The sequence below is a fragment of the Lucilia sericata genome, unplaced genomic scaffold (assembly GCF_015586225.1).
Source record: "Lucilia sericata isolate MDLA Ls3-8-SP2 unplaced genomic scaffold, ASM1558622v1 Contig000118F_arrow, whole genome shotgun sequence".
In the NCBI taxonomy this organism is placed as follows: domain Eukaryota; kingdom Metazoa; phylum Arthropoda; class Insecta; order Diptera; family Calliphoridae; genus Lucilia; species Lucilia sericata.
This window is the reverse complement of record NW_023994150.1, coordinates 342,844-359,382: the sequence shown is the minus strand read 5'-3', so window position 1 is coordinate 359,382 and position 16,539 is coordinate 342,844. Positions and strand designations below refer to the sequence as shown.

Below are 16,539 nucleotides of genomic sequence, written 5' to 3'. Positions count from 1 at the left end.
AACAAGTTTCTTAAGTAACCGTCAAACGTTGCCATAGAGTTGCTATGACAACTGCTTTTTAAGCTGGCAATGCCGCAGAAATGTAGAAACGGCTTTTACTAATTTTCGTTTGGTAACACTAAATGTCTATTCAAATTATGTCCGTTATGAGTTGCCTTATAAACAAAACCAAAAATACAATTAAAATACTTAAATTTGGTTTTAAAATTTTAATTTTTAGCGATAATTCGATTATTTACTTAAAATTACAGTTTTCAACAAAAATTTTAGTTCAAAAAACTAATTAAAATTTTAAGATAAACTAAATATTTATATAGAACTGAATTTTAACTATTTCTTTATCAAATACGTTCTAAAATATTTCGTAGAATAATATTAATATAAAATAATTTATAATACAGCTCAAATAAAATCTAACAATATTAAAACTTCCATCTCTGTCCTTAAAGGGCGTTTTTACATTTTTATAGATAGACAATAAAAATACATCTGGCAACTTGACATAATAAATAATTTTGAAGATTTTAAATAATCTAATTTTTAGTTTAAATTTAATTATTCATAAGCTTTCATATAACTTTCATCAGTACTAGAACTTGTCCACATCCCCAAAAAGATAATTGATACAAAAAAGTAAAAAAATTATACGAAATTTCATAAAAGCAACAATATTCAGCTGTATTATATGATAAAATTTCCACAACAGTAGATACAAATAGTACTTTAATTTTTCCCCCTAAACAATATTACACAACACTATCGAGTAACGATTACTCGCATAGAGTAAAAACAAATGACTTTTTCTAACAACAGAAAAAAATCTCAATTTTGATATACTTAAGAATTTTATTGTGTATAAATTCCAATTATCAGTAAAATTAAGTGGCCGCTTGCAATTTTAAAAATTAAGTGATAATGGAATTTATACAAGTAGTAGAAGAAGATGGAGATGATCCCATTGAATTGCCAACAGAAGATGACGGCAGTCTGCTGTTGTCAACTTTGCAGGCTCAGTTTCCTGGTGCTTGTGGTCTCAAATATATTAATGAAGAAACTAAATGCTTTCGTGGAGTGCGCTCAAATGAGGGTAAATTCTTTCCACCATACACTGAAACCGGTTGGGGTACACACATATACCATTGTGTGTTTCCTAAGGGTAAGTACTTTAAAATAAAGGAAAAGCGATGAGTAATATGTCTAGAGTTGTGTTTTTTCTTTAGAAAATAAACGTAAAAGTGATGATCACTTAGAGAATTCGACAGCCAAAACAAAACGCATAGAGTCGAGAGCGCGTTGTACAGATTTAATAGTGTTAGGACTGCCTTGGAAGACAACAGAGGAAAGTTTGCGTACGTATTTTGAGACGTATGGTGAAGTATTAATGACACAAATAAAGAAAGATGTCAATTCGGGACAATCAAAGGGTTTTGGTTTTGTGCGCTTCGGTTCGTACGATGTGCAAGGAAGAGTTTTATCAACAAGACATTTAATCGATGGACGCTGGTGTGAGGTTAAAGTGCCCAATTCTAAAGTAAGTACTAAGACTGACTTGTGCCATTAAGTGTTTATAACAAGTCATGTTTTGTTTGTTATTTCCAGGGTATGGTTCATCAAGTACCTTGTAAGGTATTTGTAGGACGTTGCACTGAAGATATAAATGCAGAAGATTTGAGAGAGTATTTTTCAAAATTCGGTGAAGTTACTGATGTTTTTATACCCAAACCGTTTCGAGCATTTAGTTTTGTAACATTTCTGGATCCCGATGTGGCGCAGTCACTGTGCGGTGAGGATCATATTGTAAAGGGTGAGTAAGAGCAACTAAACAAGAAATATAATTGTGAAAATGTATAATTTTTAAATTCTCATAGGTGTTTCTGTGCATGTGTCAAATGCTGCTCCTAAGGCTGAACAAATCCGCAACTCTATGCAAAATTTCCAAACAGTTGGTGGCCGCAATGCTCCCGGCTCGAATACTCTGATGGGACCTCATCAAGATTCCATGAATTATGGTGATGCTCGTGGCGGAGGAGGTGGCGGTGGTAGTATAGTGGATCATCCTAGAAATTCGTTTAATAATCGAGGTGTTGGAGACAATAATGGCATGAATCAGAATGCCATTTTAGGCATGAGAGGTTATGGCATGAACACGAATAGTTACAGCGGTGGTGGCAACAACTCATTTGGCAATCCATTAGGCAATAACATGGGCGGCATGAACGGCAATATGCTCATGGGCAACAACTCGGGTCCCGGTGGTCCCCCTATGAATCGTTCCGACAACATGTCCGGACCATACCAAAGAGGCAACCGAGGAAATTATGTAAATAATCATATGGTGGGGCCGCATGGACCCCATGGCGGTAACAACAATAGCAGCTGGAATAACAATCATAATCGAAATTTAGATATGCCAAATCTGCAGACTTTAGGAATTAATTCTCAGGGACCTAAACCAACGTCTGCAGCCCAAAATTTGAATAATTCATTGGGTGTGGGACTGAACCTAAATTCGTTACCCATGAATCCAGCCATAGTGGCAGCAGCGCTCAATCAATGGAGTATTTTAGGTAATCAATTACAAAATCAACCTCAAGATCAGGTAAGGACAATAAAATTGGAAAAGTTTATGCTTAAAATAATATTTTTTTGTTTCTACAGACTGGTAATTTTCTCTCATGGATGGCTCACACAAATAATGCGGGCAACAGCAATAACATGCATGGTAACAATCCCAACAATAAAGTGAGCAACAATGGCAACAGGTCTCCCTCAGTGAATCAACCGTCGACCGGTTCGCCTTGCAATGATGCTTCGCAAGTAATGCCATACTAATTATACAGATTACCGCTTCGCAAGGCTTATTTGTACATGTATTTAATATTGTTTTATCATTTTCCTATTTAGAATGGTAGCGCGTCGAATGTCTCAAAAGGCGGCAGTTGGTCCAGACCTAATAACAGTTTACCCGAAAATCCGAGTTTTATCTAAACCATCCCTCAACACTACCAGCAAGCAAATGTTGGTGAGAAAATGGCCTCCCACTTTTAATGAATGAATGACAAAGTTGCCTGCATACACTCATATATCCATATGGCAAATAAGTTGGATTTTTTCCTCATAAGTACCAGCAGAAGAGTTACTACCCAATTCGTTCCAAAGCTGGCTAATTTAAATGTTTAGCTTGTGCGCATCGTTTTACGTGGTAGCTCTTTCTAGTGGCAATCGATTTAAAGAAAAAATTAAAAAAAAAACTTATCATGTATATCTAGTGTTTAGTTCTACCATTAGTTTAAGTGAAAACATAAAAAATGTATCTTTAAAATATATTTAAAGTAAAGCGACAAGATGATCAACAACCATATAACAAGATTTTGTAAAATATTTCTTATTTTTAATAATATTAACTGCCTGTTCCTGTAAATGAAAACGAAATTTCCATTCTTTACAAATACGTATGAGAAAGGAAGTTTCCGTTCGCTTTTAGACGAAGAGGTCCTAACTGTCGTAATTTATTGCGAAATAAATTTGTAAGGAACTCAAAACGTTTGTTTTAGAAAAAGTATTTATTTTTAATACAACTATATTACAAGATGTCTATTTGTAATATTAGTTTTATTGTGAATGTTACTTAAAAATAAATAATGCCATTTATTTCTTGCTGTTAAGAATGATACCATCGTATTTCTGTTGGAACCATTTCATGGCATCTTCCTTGGTAAGACGGTGGGGGAAACCAACTGTACCAGATTTGCGTTTTCTGTGGGCAACATTGTAGCCTGAAAATAATAGAAGGAAAATTATGAAACAACTAATTTTATAACATATTTAAATGTAAATTTAAATGTTGGTATATAGGTATTTGAGTAATGTTTGTTGTGTTCATTTTTTGTTTTTTGTTTACAAATATTTGTTGTTTGCAATGGACCAAATCAAATTTTTAATTAAAAATACATAAATTGTAAATCTGATTGCAAAAAACATTATGTAGAGAAAAGACGCATGTAAAACGGTGATTTCCTATTATTATCTAAAGATTTTGATTGATGTTGCTAACGACAGGCAAAATAAGCAAATTTTTATTTTATATAAAAAATCGTTAAATCACTCTAGATAACTTTGAGATATTTCAGAAATAACTTTGAAATAGAAATTTTATGAATTTGAATTAATTCTCCACACACAAGGGACATGCATCAACCATTCATTTAAATTTGATATTAAATTTGGAAGACATTTATTTTACATTGTAAATTACTTAAGTTGGCAATTTGCTAATTAAGCATTTCAAACAACAAATTAGTTTAATTTTCTTTTAAAAATAACAAACTATTTCTTAAGAACACATCTAAACACAAATATTAAACACTTCAATATGGGTTACACCCCCGAGGATGGAGGGGGTGTTAATAAATTGTCCAAAAATCACCGTGTGTTTTAGCTGCAAATTAGCTCAAAACACATTAAGCAATTCTTAAAGAGACCCCCAAAGGAGTCTCTTTATTACTTTGTGCACATTGACTGAGTGTCTTAAAAATGGAAAACATTTCACACCAACGAATTGGTGATCAATTTAAATATTAAAACACCTAATTAAGTGCACACAGATTGTTAACATTTCAATAAACAAAACGAATAATTACCTGGACGGCCGAGTACAACGTAGAAATCTAAACCATAGATACCGATGGAGGGATCGTATTTGATACCCAAATCGATGTGTTCTTGGATACCGAAACCAAAGTTGCCGGTGGCAGAGAAGTTGTCGCGTCTCAACTCGTATTCACGTACTTTAAGACCACGTTCCAAGATTTCTTCAGCCTTGGCACCACGGACGGTGCAGTGTACGGCGATCTTTTCATTACGACGAATACCGAAAGAACGCACAGTGTAGCGGGCCTTGGAGAAGACGGGTTGTTGGCCAGTCAATTGTTCCAACACCTAGAAGCAATACAACACATTCATTAACACTTGCTCTTCCTTTTTTAAAATAACATTTTTAATTTCAATTATCATGTTGAAACTAGTTTCTTTACCTTAGCGGCACGAGTCAATCTATCACCAGATTCACCTACACAAATGTTCAAGCACAATTTTCTGATGTGCAGATCGCGCATAGGGTTCTTGGCGGGATCTCTTTTGATCTTCTTTCCAGCTTCTTTAGTAGCGGCCTACAATTATAGATAAACACAAATTTACAAGTGAAAATTTTATTAAATTTCATAGTTTTTCTCAATTTGTTTCCAATAATAAAAAACAACACGCACCGTCATATTGAAATCGGAAAAGGAAAAGAAAGAAATTCTCTACCACGCGAGTTACTGTTCACTGGACCTGTCAATTTGACAGCTGTCACATACAAATGTCAATTTTTCCTCAACAATCTGGCCATCTTCGCTTTGCCAACCCTACTCTCCACCGCAGAGTTGTATTTATTCACTCGCACCTTACACCCCAATGGTTACTTTCAGGCGAGTGTATCGTAATACTAACCGTTAACCATGTACCTATGTACTGAATACTTTCGCAGCACTACTTTTCGCAGTGATTTATATGAATACATAGAAACTAGGAAAGTAAAGTGAGTAAAATTTCATAAAAATCTTTTTATTCTTTTAAAAATTAAAAAAGAAAATTTTCTAAAACCTTGCGTTAACATGCCAATACAATACCCACCAGCCAGAGCAGCTGGAATGGCAAAATTTGTGTGAAATAATTGTAAAAGATATAAAATATAATACCAGTGCTGGTTTCTTCTACTCCCCTACGCCAACAAGAAAATAAATAATAAAGAGAAGAAATAAAATATTAATAATTTATATCTACACACTCCTCTGGTAGGTAGATAGATAGATAATATTTTGTTGCAAAGAAGAAAAGAAAAAATTTTCAGTGTGGATTTGATTTATGTTTTCAATTATATATTTTCTATACGTGCATTTCCATACCTACGACGACCCAATGTGTATGCTGAGAAAGATTCAGATTCTTATTTATTTATTATTATTTGTTAATGAGACAATACGAGACGATATTTTTAAAACACTATAACCATTCAATAATTTTTCATATATTTTCTATATTTTTTTTATATTCTGCTCTCATCAGAAGAAGATAAAATGTTTATATATACATAAAACGTCAAATGAAAAAAATGGAAAAAAGAAGAAAAAAAGTGATGAAGAGGTTAGAGAAAAATTGCAAAGTGAAAATATTTAAAAAACAAATTTGTTGTTTTTATAAAATTATTATTAAATATATTTAGTTATATATGTATGCAGCGCGCATACATATATCTATATGTACATATATGTATAAATATATATATATGTATGTACCTATAGAAATAAATAATAAAAAAATAACTCAAATGGGATGTATCTATATACTTTTATTCGATATATTCGTATGTATGTAAAGGAAAGAAAAAATATCAGTGTTATCAACGACATTTAAAATAAAAAATAAAAAAAAAAAAAACAAAAAAGGTAGTGTCGATTTATCTTCTGCTGCTGGCTGCTTTGCTTGCTACCGCCTTATATCGTATTAGATATTTTAAACATTAACAACTGGCAAACACCCTACAATCTGGATAGTTGAAATTAATGGATCATTATGACAAAAAAGTGTTAATTTAAACATACAGACAAACATACAAGTGTGTATAAATGATGGAACTAATGTGTGTGTTTGTTTGTGTGTCTATATGTATCAGCCAATTCAAATTCATTTCACTAACTTACTGACTGACCTACCAAACGACGACAGATACCAATAAGCAAAAAAATTAAAAAAAAAAAACAGATGCCGCAACTTAAATAGAAAAAAAGGAAGACGACTACCGAAAAAGCATACACAAATTTTTGTACCCCTCGTCGTAATCAACACAAACACACCCGCACCCGTTAAAAAAACAATCATACAAACAAACATTCGTACATACAAATGTATTTATGTACTCTACTCTCCGTATGTTTAGTTGTTTGTATAAATATGTTGGAAGAATTTCGTATAAATATATACATATGTATGTTTGTTTGTATGTATAGTACATTAATAGTGAGTGAGTGTGGAAGAGTAGTAGATATTCGTAGTAGTTAGTATAAAAATACACAACACAGGCGCGTAAAAGATTGTAGGGAGTTTTTCGTAGGGATTTCTTTTTACGAATGTTTAACTTTCCTTACAAAAATATACTACTTCTAACACTTTATAACTTCATACATACATATGTATGTACATACATACAAAACAAAATCTTCACTACACTTTGCAATTTAACAATTCTTATTGGAATAGTTTGTTTACATTTTTATGGGTTGGTTGGGTTATTTATATTTTTTATCAGAACTCTTAAAGTATAAAGTCATTAAACAAGGAAATTTTTCTTTCAATGACAATTCAGGGCATAAAATTGGCGACTCTCTGTAGTGATTCTACCTGGTTATGTGTCGGGTGGAAGCAACAAGCTCAACGCCTACTGGTCCCGCGTAGACCGTGCTCACCCAAAAGATCCAGTAGAATTAACCTTTAGGGCAGCTTTCTTCATATTTATGAATTATATTATTGAATTATTATTGTCTTTGTCTCAGAGTTATGTGTGGAATAGAAGCCTCTCAATGCAATAAACCTCTTCCGGCATTAAAATTCAGATAAACTTTGTCCTTCACTTCATCCAACCTATATCCTTCACTTAATCCCTTCTATTAAGATTAATACCTCAAGTGTTCTAATTGGAAATGTAGCCCATTCAAACTTTGCGCACTAATTAGAAAAGGTCTGATCCAGCATTACTGAAATGAGCAAATATCATATAATATACATATATGAGATATTATCGGAATATATAAGAACCTTTGGAATCCAAAATTGTTACAAGTGTCTACTAACAACTTAAAAATAGAATCAAACGTTTATAAAAATCTGTAAGACCAGTCCCAAAAATTGTAAACGGTTTACTGATTAGGGCTTATCAAATGTCACAGAATATACCAAACTGTTTATGTATTACCGCTAACCAAAGAAAAAATCCGCTAACATTTAAATCAAAATACATATAATAATAATTTGAATTTCTTTCTTTATTTTCAGAATTGCCATAGCACAAATATTATTGCACAAAAAAATAACAAGTAAAACTAACAACAAGAACAATACCAAATTAATCTAAAATAAAAAGGGGGCAGATTTAAAAGAAAAGAAACTACTTTCCATTACATATAGCAAAAATACTAAACTACAAAAATAAACAACAAAACGAGAGAGAGAGATAAAGTGAAAGAGAGCTAGAATATTTTTAAGTAAAAACTAAAAAAAACAAACTTTTAACACATACACTAAAAAAAACTGGATAAAATATAAACGACATTATATAGCAACTCTGGCTTTCGTAGAGACAATTTAAGGAACTTTAACAAGTTAGAGCTTATTTAGACTGGCTCAAAACGAAGAAAACGGGGGCGCTGAGTCTCCCGACGGTACCCAAGAAGGACGCGAAGCGTGTTGGTGGATACCCTGGTCTGCAATGGGTTGCTTTGGCTCACCAAGCTCTAAGCAATCTGATATAAATTCTGAAGATACAAGAAGTCAGAAGCGTCGTAGTGATGCCATTTCCAAACAATTACAAAAGGATAAACAGCTCTATCGGGCTACCCATCGGTTGTTGTTGCTAGGAGCTGGTGAATCCGGCAAATCAACCATAGTCAAGCAAATGCGTATTTTACACGTTGATGGCTTTTCAGAGCAAGAGAAAAAACAAAAAATTGATGACATTAAGAAGAACATTCGTGATGCAATTTTGGTAAGTTGAAGATTTTAATAGATGTCTTTAGAACCTAAGTAATTAATTACTTTTCTATAGTTTAAGCTTAGTTGTATAATCTTTCGTTGATACTCCTTGGCCCATAGCTTAATTTTTAGTCTAATTCATAATGGACCAAATGCATATATCGATTATTTCAAATACATAAGTCAGTTGTTAAATTATTGTAAAATGTTATTATTTTATTTCTTTTGCAGACTATTACTGGTGCCATGAGCACATTAAATCCACCTATACCATTGGAAAAGAAAGAAAACGAAGCCAGAGTTGAATATATACAGGACTATGCTTCAAGTAAGTGAAATTAAATATTCAAATTAAAACAAGACTATTAATGCAATTTATATCTATACGATTATTACAGGTCCAGATTTCAACTATCCGCCAGAATTTTATGAGCATACAGAGGAGTTGTGGAAAGATAAGGGTGTTTTGGCAACTTATGAAAGATCAAATGAATATCAATTAATCGATTGTGCAAAGTAGTAAGTATTTTACGAACTCAAGTTAATTTTAACGGCAACAATGTTTTGACTTATGAATTTACTTTACTTTAAAGCTTCTTGGACCGTGTGAGCATAATTAAACAACCCAACTATACACCGAACGAGCAAGACATATTGCGGTGTCGGGTTTTAACTTCTGGTATTTTTGAAACAAGATTTCAAGTTGACAAAGTCAATTTTCAGTAAGTTTTCTAAAAAGCCAACAAATAAATAAAATACTAATAATATTTTAATTTATTTTGCAGTATGTTTGATGTGGGAGGCCAACGGGATGAACGTCGAAAGTGGATACAATGCTTTAATGACGTTACTGCAATTATATTTGTGACAGCATGTTCTAGCTATAACATGGTTTTACGAGAAGATCCAACACAAAATCGTTTGCGTGAATCCTTGGAACTATTTAAAAGCATTTGGAACAATAGGTAACATTCTACAAACCTATTTTAGTTTAGTATTATGTTATTAAATACTTACATACATATTCCTTTTGGCGATTTTTTCCAGATGGTTACGTACAATATCTGTAATTCTATTTCTCAACAAACAAGATTTGTTAGCTGAGAAAATAAAAGCTGGTAAAAGCAAACTTTCGGATTATTTTGCCGAATTTAATAAATATCAAACACCAAGTAAGTTTTACCCTCTTTAGTTTCATTATTTCAAATTCTAATTAATGTGTTTTTGCATTTAATTACTGTTCCAGGTGATGCAATAATCGAGTCTGGAGATGATCCTGAAGTCATAAGAGCTAAGTATTTCATACGTGATGAGTTTTTGGTATGTTTATTTCGGCAGTTATTTATTTTCTTATTTAGTTTATCTATTGTGAAATATATGATTTTTATGTTTTTCTTTCATTTCCAGCGTATTTCTACTGCAAGTGGTGATGGCAAACACTATTGCTATCCACATTTCACATGTGCTGTAGATACTGAGAATATCAAGAGAGTATTCAATGATTGTCGAGATATAATTCAAAGAATGCACCTTCGTCAGTATGAATTGTTATAGGTTTATTCTACAAAAAATCACTTAATAAAAATAATGTGCAAATAATACAACTAATCAATCAACGTTTTCTTTTCTTTAATTACTTCCTTTAAATTGATATTCATTTTCAAGGTAATTAAATTTAAATATTAATATTTTTAAGATTTTCTCACATCCAAATTTTTTTTAACCTCCATATTCATAAAGGTTTAATAAAGTTGTTGATGGTTTAGAGTAGAAATTTTGTGGGGGAAATAAATGATTAATATCTTTATGAATACGAGGGTTAGACTTCTGTTAAGAGTTCTATTAACAGACCTTTTTTCTACTATTCATTCAGAAAATTTTGTTTAATTAATTAATTAAGGCATCCGTTAAGATTTTTATTAAAATAAGGACCTTTCTAGTTGCCACAAGTAAATTTTTCATAAAAAGAGAAAAATTCATGTTAAATTATTAATTCTGTCTATCGTCCAACTTTTCGATAGACTAGATTACAGATAATTTAATAGACAATACTTAGACTGGACTATATATAGACTAAGCTATAAACCAGACTATAGACTAGATTATGGTCAATACTATAGATTAGATTATAGACTAGGTTACAAACCTGACTAAAGACTCTACTATAGACTAGACTATTTAATATAAATTTTAAAATCTAATAAACAAAATTAGAAAGTATATTTTAAGTTCCCCAATGCTAGTTAATACACACACACTTGTCTCACATTCATTTTATATGTTATATAAAAGATTTTATTTATTTACTTTTATTAAATTTCTATAGACAAATTTGTATCTAAAACTATTAATGTTTTCCGTTAAATAACAACATGACTTTAAGTAATGTTTGTTTAATACATATTCGTTCAAAAACCTCTAAAAAATTGTTTTGATAATTTAAATTTCAATAGTGGAATCTTTTTTATTATTAAAATAAGTCCAGTTGAAAAAGTATTTGATTTTCTTTTAAATCATCATCGCTTTTTTGGTATAAAACAAGTTTTATCCTAACGTATCAGATATTTGGTATAGCCCATAGCTTAGCGGTTTTATCAGCCGATGTAGTTAATATAGAAAAATCTTGTGGATGCCATCTGGCCGATATAACCTTGTCACCATGTTCGCCAACAGCTACCGAAGGTAAGGATTGTGTTAAATTACCTTGTAGATCGGTTAAAACAATTTTATTATCATAACCACAGGTCAATAAATAATAGGCCGAGGGTGAAAAGCGTATAGATCTGAAAACAAGTTAAAACAAATTTACAAACATTTTTGTTTTCATTTATAGTATTATAGAACATACCTTATATCAGCAGAATGTGGTTGGAAACATTGTATTTGTCGATTCCTTCGTATATCGTGTAAAACACATGAACTGTCCTCGTGTCCCGACACCAATAAACGTCCAGTAGGATCTACACATACTGAAGTTACCGGTGAACCCATTGAGTCATAGTAGCAAGATGGCAAGACAGTGTTGATGCATTCATTTACTCGTAGATCCCAAAAACGTACAGTTTTATCCTAGATAAGTTTTATTTGTATATGAATGTACATTGTACAATATTTAATAAAAATTATTGAGTTTTTTTTAAAAATTATTTTAAAAAATTACACATTTTATATAATTTTAATTAATTTAATGATTTATTGAATTTATTTAAGGGGGTGTTATATTCAATCGATTACTTTGGATCCGTGTTAGTTTTAGTTTACATTTTTTGTATATAGTCAAGGCTATAAATTATACTGTTGTCTAAACTGTAGACTAAATTATAGACTAGGCCATAGATAAAACTGTATACTATAGTCATGATTGTATACTAAACTACACTAAAAAATTTAGACTAAAGTATATACCACACTGTAAACTAGACTAGGCTATATACTATAGTTAAGACTAAGATATTAACCGCACCCTAGACTATAGTCAAGACTTTAGACTCGACTATAAACTTTAAGAATTCAGGCTAGACTACGCTTATGACTATAGACTAAACTATAGATTATAACACAGTCAAGACTATAGGTTAGTCTATAAACAAAACTATTGAATAGACTAAATTATAGTCTATAGATTATAGGCTATACTATTGTCAAGATTAAAAATATTTATTTTTCATCAAAACACAGATTTTATAATACAATATTTTTAACATATTTTATTGAAAATTTAATTTTTCATCAAGAATTTTTTTAAGAAAAATTATTTGTTTCTTAACTTTTTAATAAATTAATTTTTCTTTAAAACTTATGTGTTGTTAATAACCATTAAACTATTCTCGCTTTATCTTGCCTGGGGAAAATTCAGAAAATTGTTTCCTTTTTATACTTTTTATAAATCCTTGTCAAGATGACAAATTGTGTATATCGTAAAATTCTACGATATTTTTAAAAGACTACGAAAGGATAAGAAATTAACTTAACTATACTCTAGCTGATTACGTTACGTTTACAAAATTTGTTGACTAATCAAAACTTTAAGGGCGGCTACTCAAAACAGTAGAGCAACAGCCAAAAAAAGGAAGTACATATTTCAATGAGATGAAGGATTATGAATCATACAAATTGTACATTGAACTTTCTAAGAAAAAAAGTGGGTAACTTAGGTAAATATGTATGGATGTATGTACATTTGTATGTATCCTTTAAATATACAAACGTTTCTATATATGTATGTATGTATGTACATATGTATATCCTTCTCATTTTGTACAAGAAAGTTATAACTCAAAATTATAATTTTTGTAAATTCTTTGAAGAAATTGTAATATGCTGGTTTGTTATGTTTATATAGTTATGGGAAAATTTTCATTAACCCTGGAGGAAAAATAATTTTACAGTTTCGGTGTAATTAGAGATAAGAAAAAAATCGTTATCACATTTGTTGCAATTAAATAAAAATATAAAGTGAAGGGTGAAATTAAGATGAAAATAAGACCCTAATGCAAAAATTTTAAAAATATTATAATAATATTATTTTAAGGAAATTGGTATATTTTGAGTTATGACGGTCATGTCGGTTGAGTTCGATTCAGAAACACGCAAATATGACACATATGTATGTATTTTTACTACGAATGCTGTTACACATTTTCCAGCAATTGTTAGGCCATATTAATTAGTAAGATTGCAGATGTTTTAAAGTAGCAGGTAGGTAAATGACAAAAATTGCTAGAGTTTAGCACGAACTATGTTTTATTTTTAAACCAAATACAAAATAAAAATGGCCTATGTTAGGCATCTAATGAGTAAGTATAATGACGATTATATTTTATAGAAATTTCCTTCCTGTAAAATGTGTGTTTTTAAGAAATGCCTTTTTATAGTATAATTTCATAACTGTTATTGTTCATAAGGTATAAATGTGGAAGAAATCAAAAATCCTATATATAAGATTATAAACATTAACTGTTACTACACTATAGACTATAGACTCGTCAATGGGCTAGACTATAGACAATACTACAGATTAGACTATAGAGTGACTATAGAGTAGACTATAAATTAGATTACAGACTAGACCATATATTGGACTATAGACATTTATATAGACTAGACTATAGACTAGTTTTGGAAGAAACTATAGACTAGACTTTAGTACAGACTATAAACTAGTCTATAGAATATAGTCCAATCTATAAACTAGACTATAATTCAAGCTTTAAACAAGGTTACAGTCCAGAGACTAAACTATAATACAAACTATAAACTAGAATATAGTCTCCACTATGCACTAGACTATAACCAGAAATGTAGACTAATAATCAACATTTTCTTAAACGAAAATTAAAAATTGCCCTTTCCAATGAAGTATTTACAAATATAAACATAAATTTTTTACCCACCTGTGATCCAGTAACAAACATATTATTATCCCAACTATAAATTGAAAAAATATGTCCACTATGTCCTATAAAGGTTTGTGCTGGCGACAACACTCCACAATCCGTAATATAGATCTTACAATTACCAGCTCCACCACTAGCCAATAGTTTTCTTTCATTGGAAGAATCTTCTAAAAAGCACAAATCTCTCACGGTGCCATCATGCATGGTCAACTCAATTTCACGCCCTTCCAGCTGTTTATTTTCATCACTGTATTGCATGATTTTAATCGATTTATCATTGGAGCCAGTGGCAATAAATTTGCCATCTTTGGACCAGGCAGTGCAATAAATCGAACCTTTGTGATGTTTTGTGCGTTTAAATATAACACTAGTTTGAAATGTTTGGGTTTTGCTGGAAATTTTTAGAATGGAAATTATATACTGAAGCATAAACAATAATTGGCTATTAATACCTGATATTGATTTGTGAGGGATACATGCAAATTCTAAGAGTTTTGGAATTGGAGCCAACTGCATAAATCTTACCCTCCGGATGAAACTCTGCACAACGTATAGCCTGTACATCGTTGAGAGTATTGATGGGCACAAAGCACAAAGGCGTTTTATCACTCTAAATAAAAAAATTATAAGAAATTTTGTTACATCAATAAAAAATTGTTAACAAATATCGATAATAACGGTAAAATGTTGTTATTGTGTTTTTTTTTATAATCTATTCAATAGTCATAATGTTTATTTATTGTCTGTTGTTTATTTGCATATAAATATTTAGTGGAGAAATCGTTTTTGGAACATTTTTTTCATTTTTCAAGCGTAAAATTTTTGTATTAGCCATGATTTAATGCTTTTTTATTTTTTAAATAACAATTGCATATTTACCTTCATGTTTTGATAAGAACTTTTTTCGGAAAACATACTTAATAATTGACTATTTTATTAATTTAAATATAAATTTATGCTTTCTTAAAAAAATGACAACATATTGACTGGCTTTTTATAAAATGTTTCTCTAAATGCATATAGCGTAAAAATCTTAACAAAAAAACTCCACTGGAGAGATAGTATAAAGAAATACTACTACTTACTATCTTTAGAGTTAAAACTGGTTCAGGTGGTTGGATAAATTGATGCATTCACTACATAACCGTGGTGAATTTAACAACAATGAATTTTACAACAAAGATTAATTAGAAAAAAATTATATGAAATAATTTACAGAAAATACCTATATAGAGGAAATTTTTTATTTTAGTTAAAAAATAATTTTTTTAAAGAAATTCTTTAAAAAATCAATTTTGAGTTAGTCATAACTTGGTTTTATATGTACATACATATGTATGTATGTCTGTAAATGTATGTAACTACAAGCATATGTATCTAGATATGTGGGTTTCTATATTTTTATGTGGGTATGTTTGTTTATGTACTACGTTTATATAGAGACCATATGAAAAGGATATTTTTATTTTCTTTTTATATTTTAAATGAATTAAAATTTTGTTTAAATATAAAACATTTTTATTTATAAAATAATATCCTAAAAATAATTATTCTTCTAAATAATTAAAATTATTCATGATTTTTTCAAGTATACATTTAAATAAGAAAAAATCCATAAGGTGTGTCCTTTTGGAAAAATTTTTACTTATTCATATATGCATGTATGCACATAAAGATATATGTACAATATTATAAAAATGTGTTCTTTAAGGTTTTCATAACATAACTATTAATTTTTTAATAATTTTTAACTAAATACCCATCTTTTTGAAAGTCCTTTCTATATAAAACATATGTATGTATGTACATACATACAATGTTTATGTAAAACTACATTGTAAATGCTATATAAGTGTCCTATTAATAGACTAAATTGAGAGATTTAATTTAGAAAAAAACCTAGACCATTTTAAATTTAAGGGCTTTAATTATGTCATAGCCATTATTGGGTAATACCTATGTAGTTTTTAAGGAAGTAAACCGTTTTTATGGGGTGTGTCTTTTGTACATATTTATACATACATATATAAAATACTAAGTATATATAGGTATTATACTTAGTTAGAACTAATAAATAAAAATAAATTAACATTAATTATTTATTCAAATAGGTCAATTGTAAAAATGTTTTTTTATTTACACAAAATGTACCTACAATCAAATGGTTTTCAAAATTATAAAACAAAAAATCTATTTATTTTTTAAATCCTTAAAGAATAATATCTATATAAACAGTATACTTATTTAAATATATTCATTTTATATGTATTTTAGTCCAAGATTATATTTTTATACAAACTATTCTTTAAGTCCAACAAATTCTGTCTAAAAAATGCTTTAATTCCCTAAGAATTGTAAA

The 16,539-nt window shown here is 30.0% G+C and overlaps 4 protein-coding genes across 6 annotated transcripts; 2 read left to right on the top strand and 2 right to left on the bottom strand.

Moving 5' to 3' along the window:
* The first annotated feature begins 772 nt into the window (after positions 1 to 772).
* LOC119600689 (TAR DNA-binding protein 43) lies at positions 773 to 3,671 on the top strand. Its single transcript, XM_037951117.1, has 6 exons — positions 773 to 1,156; positions 1,221 to 1,531; positions 1,600 to 1,804; positions 1,869 to 2,599; positions 2,659 to 2,817; positions 2,905 to 3,671. Exons 1-6 carry the CDS (start codon positions 916 to 918, stop codon positions 2,986 to 2,988), a joined length of 1,731 nt encoding a protein of 576 aa, XP_037807045.1. The 5' UTR covers positions 773 to 915; the 3' UTR covers positions 2,989 to 3,671.
* On the bottom strand, positions 3,545 to 5,460 carry LOC119600692 (60S ribosomal protein L11). Its single transcript, XM_037951123.1, has 4 exons — positions 5,265 to 5,460; positions 5,034 to 5,168; positions 4,641 to 4,938; positions 3,545 to 3,776 (listed from the first exon to the last, which is right to left on the bottom strand). The coding sequence occupies exons 1-4, from the start codon at positions 5,268 to 5,270 to the stop codon at positions 3,649 to 3,651; spliced, it is 567 nt and encodes a 188-aa protein (XP_037807051.1). The 5' UTR covers positions 5,271 to 5,460; the 3' UTR covers positions 3,545 to 3,648.
* Positions 5,450 to 10,396, top strand: LOC119600690 (guanine nucleotide-binding protein G(s) subunit alpha). Of its 3 annotated transcripts, none has more exons than XM_037951118.1 (9): positions 5,450 to 5,578; positions 8,089 to 8,797; positions 9,016 to 9,112; positions 9,183 to 9,303; positions 9,378 to 9,506; positions 9,570 to 9,749; positions 9,832 to 9,956; positions 10,031 to 10,104; positions 10,192 to 10,396. In XM_037951118.1, the coding sequence occupies exons 2-9, from the start codon at positions 8,522 to 8,524 to the stop codon at positions 10,336 to 10,338; spliced, it is 1,149 nt and encodes a 382-aa protein (XP_037807046.1). In that variant the 5' UTR covers positions 5,450 to 5,578; positions 8,089 to 8,521; the 3' UTR covers positions 10,339 to 10,396. The 3 variants fall into 3 exon arrangements, with proteins under 3 accessions (XP_037807046.1, XP_037807048.1, XP_037807049.1); XM_037951120.1 differs by having other exon boundaries at positions 5,554 to 5,834; XM_037951121.1 differs by lacking the exon at positions 5,450 to 5,578 and adding an exon at positions 6,166 to 6,183.
* A 748-nt stretch (positions 10,397 to 11,144) lies between these two features.
* Positions 11,145 to 15,253, bottom strand: LOC119600691 (WD repeat-containing protein 47). Its single transcript, XM_037951122.1, has 5 exons — positions 15,060 to 15,253; positions 14,633 to 14,790; positions 14,178 to 14,571; positions 11,633 to 11,853; positions 11,145 to 11,567 (listed from the first exon to the last, which is right to left on the bottom strand). Exons 1-5 carry the CDS (start codon positions 15,093 to 15,095, stop codon positions 11,342 to 11,344), a joined length of 1,035 nt encoding a protein of 344 aa, XP_037807050.1. The 5' UTR covers positions 15,096 to 15,253; the 3' UTR covers positions 11,145 to 11,341.
* Positions 15,254 to 16,539: the final 1,286 nt, after the last annotated feature.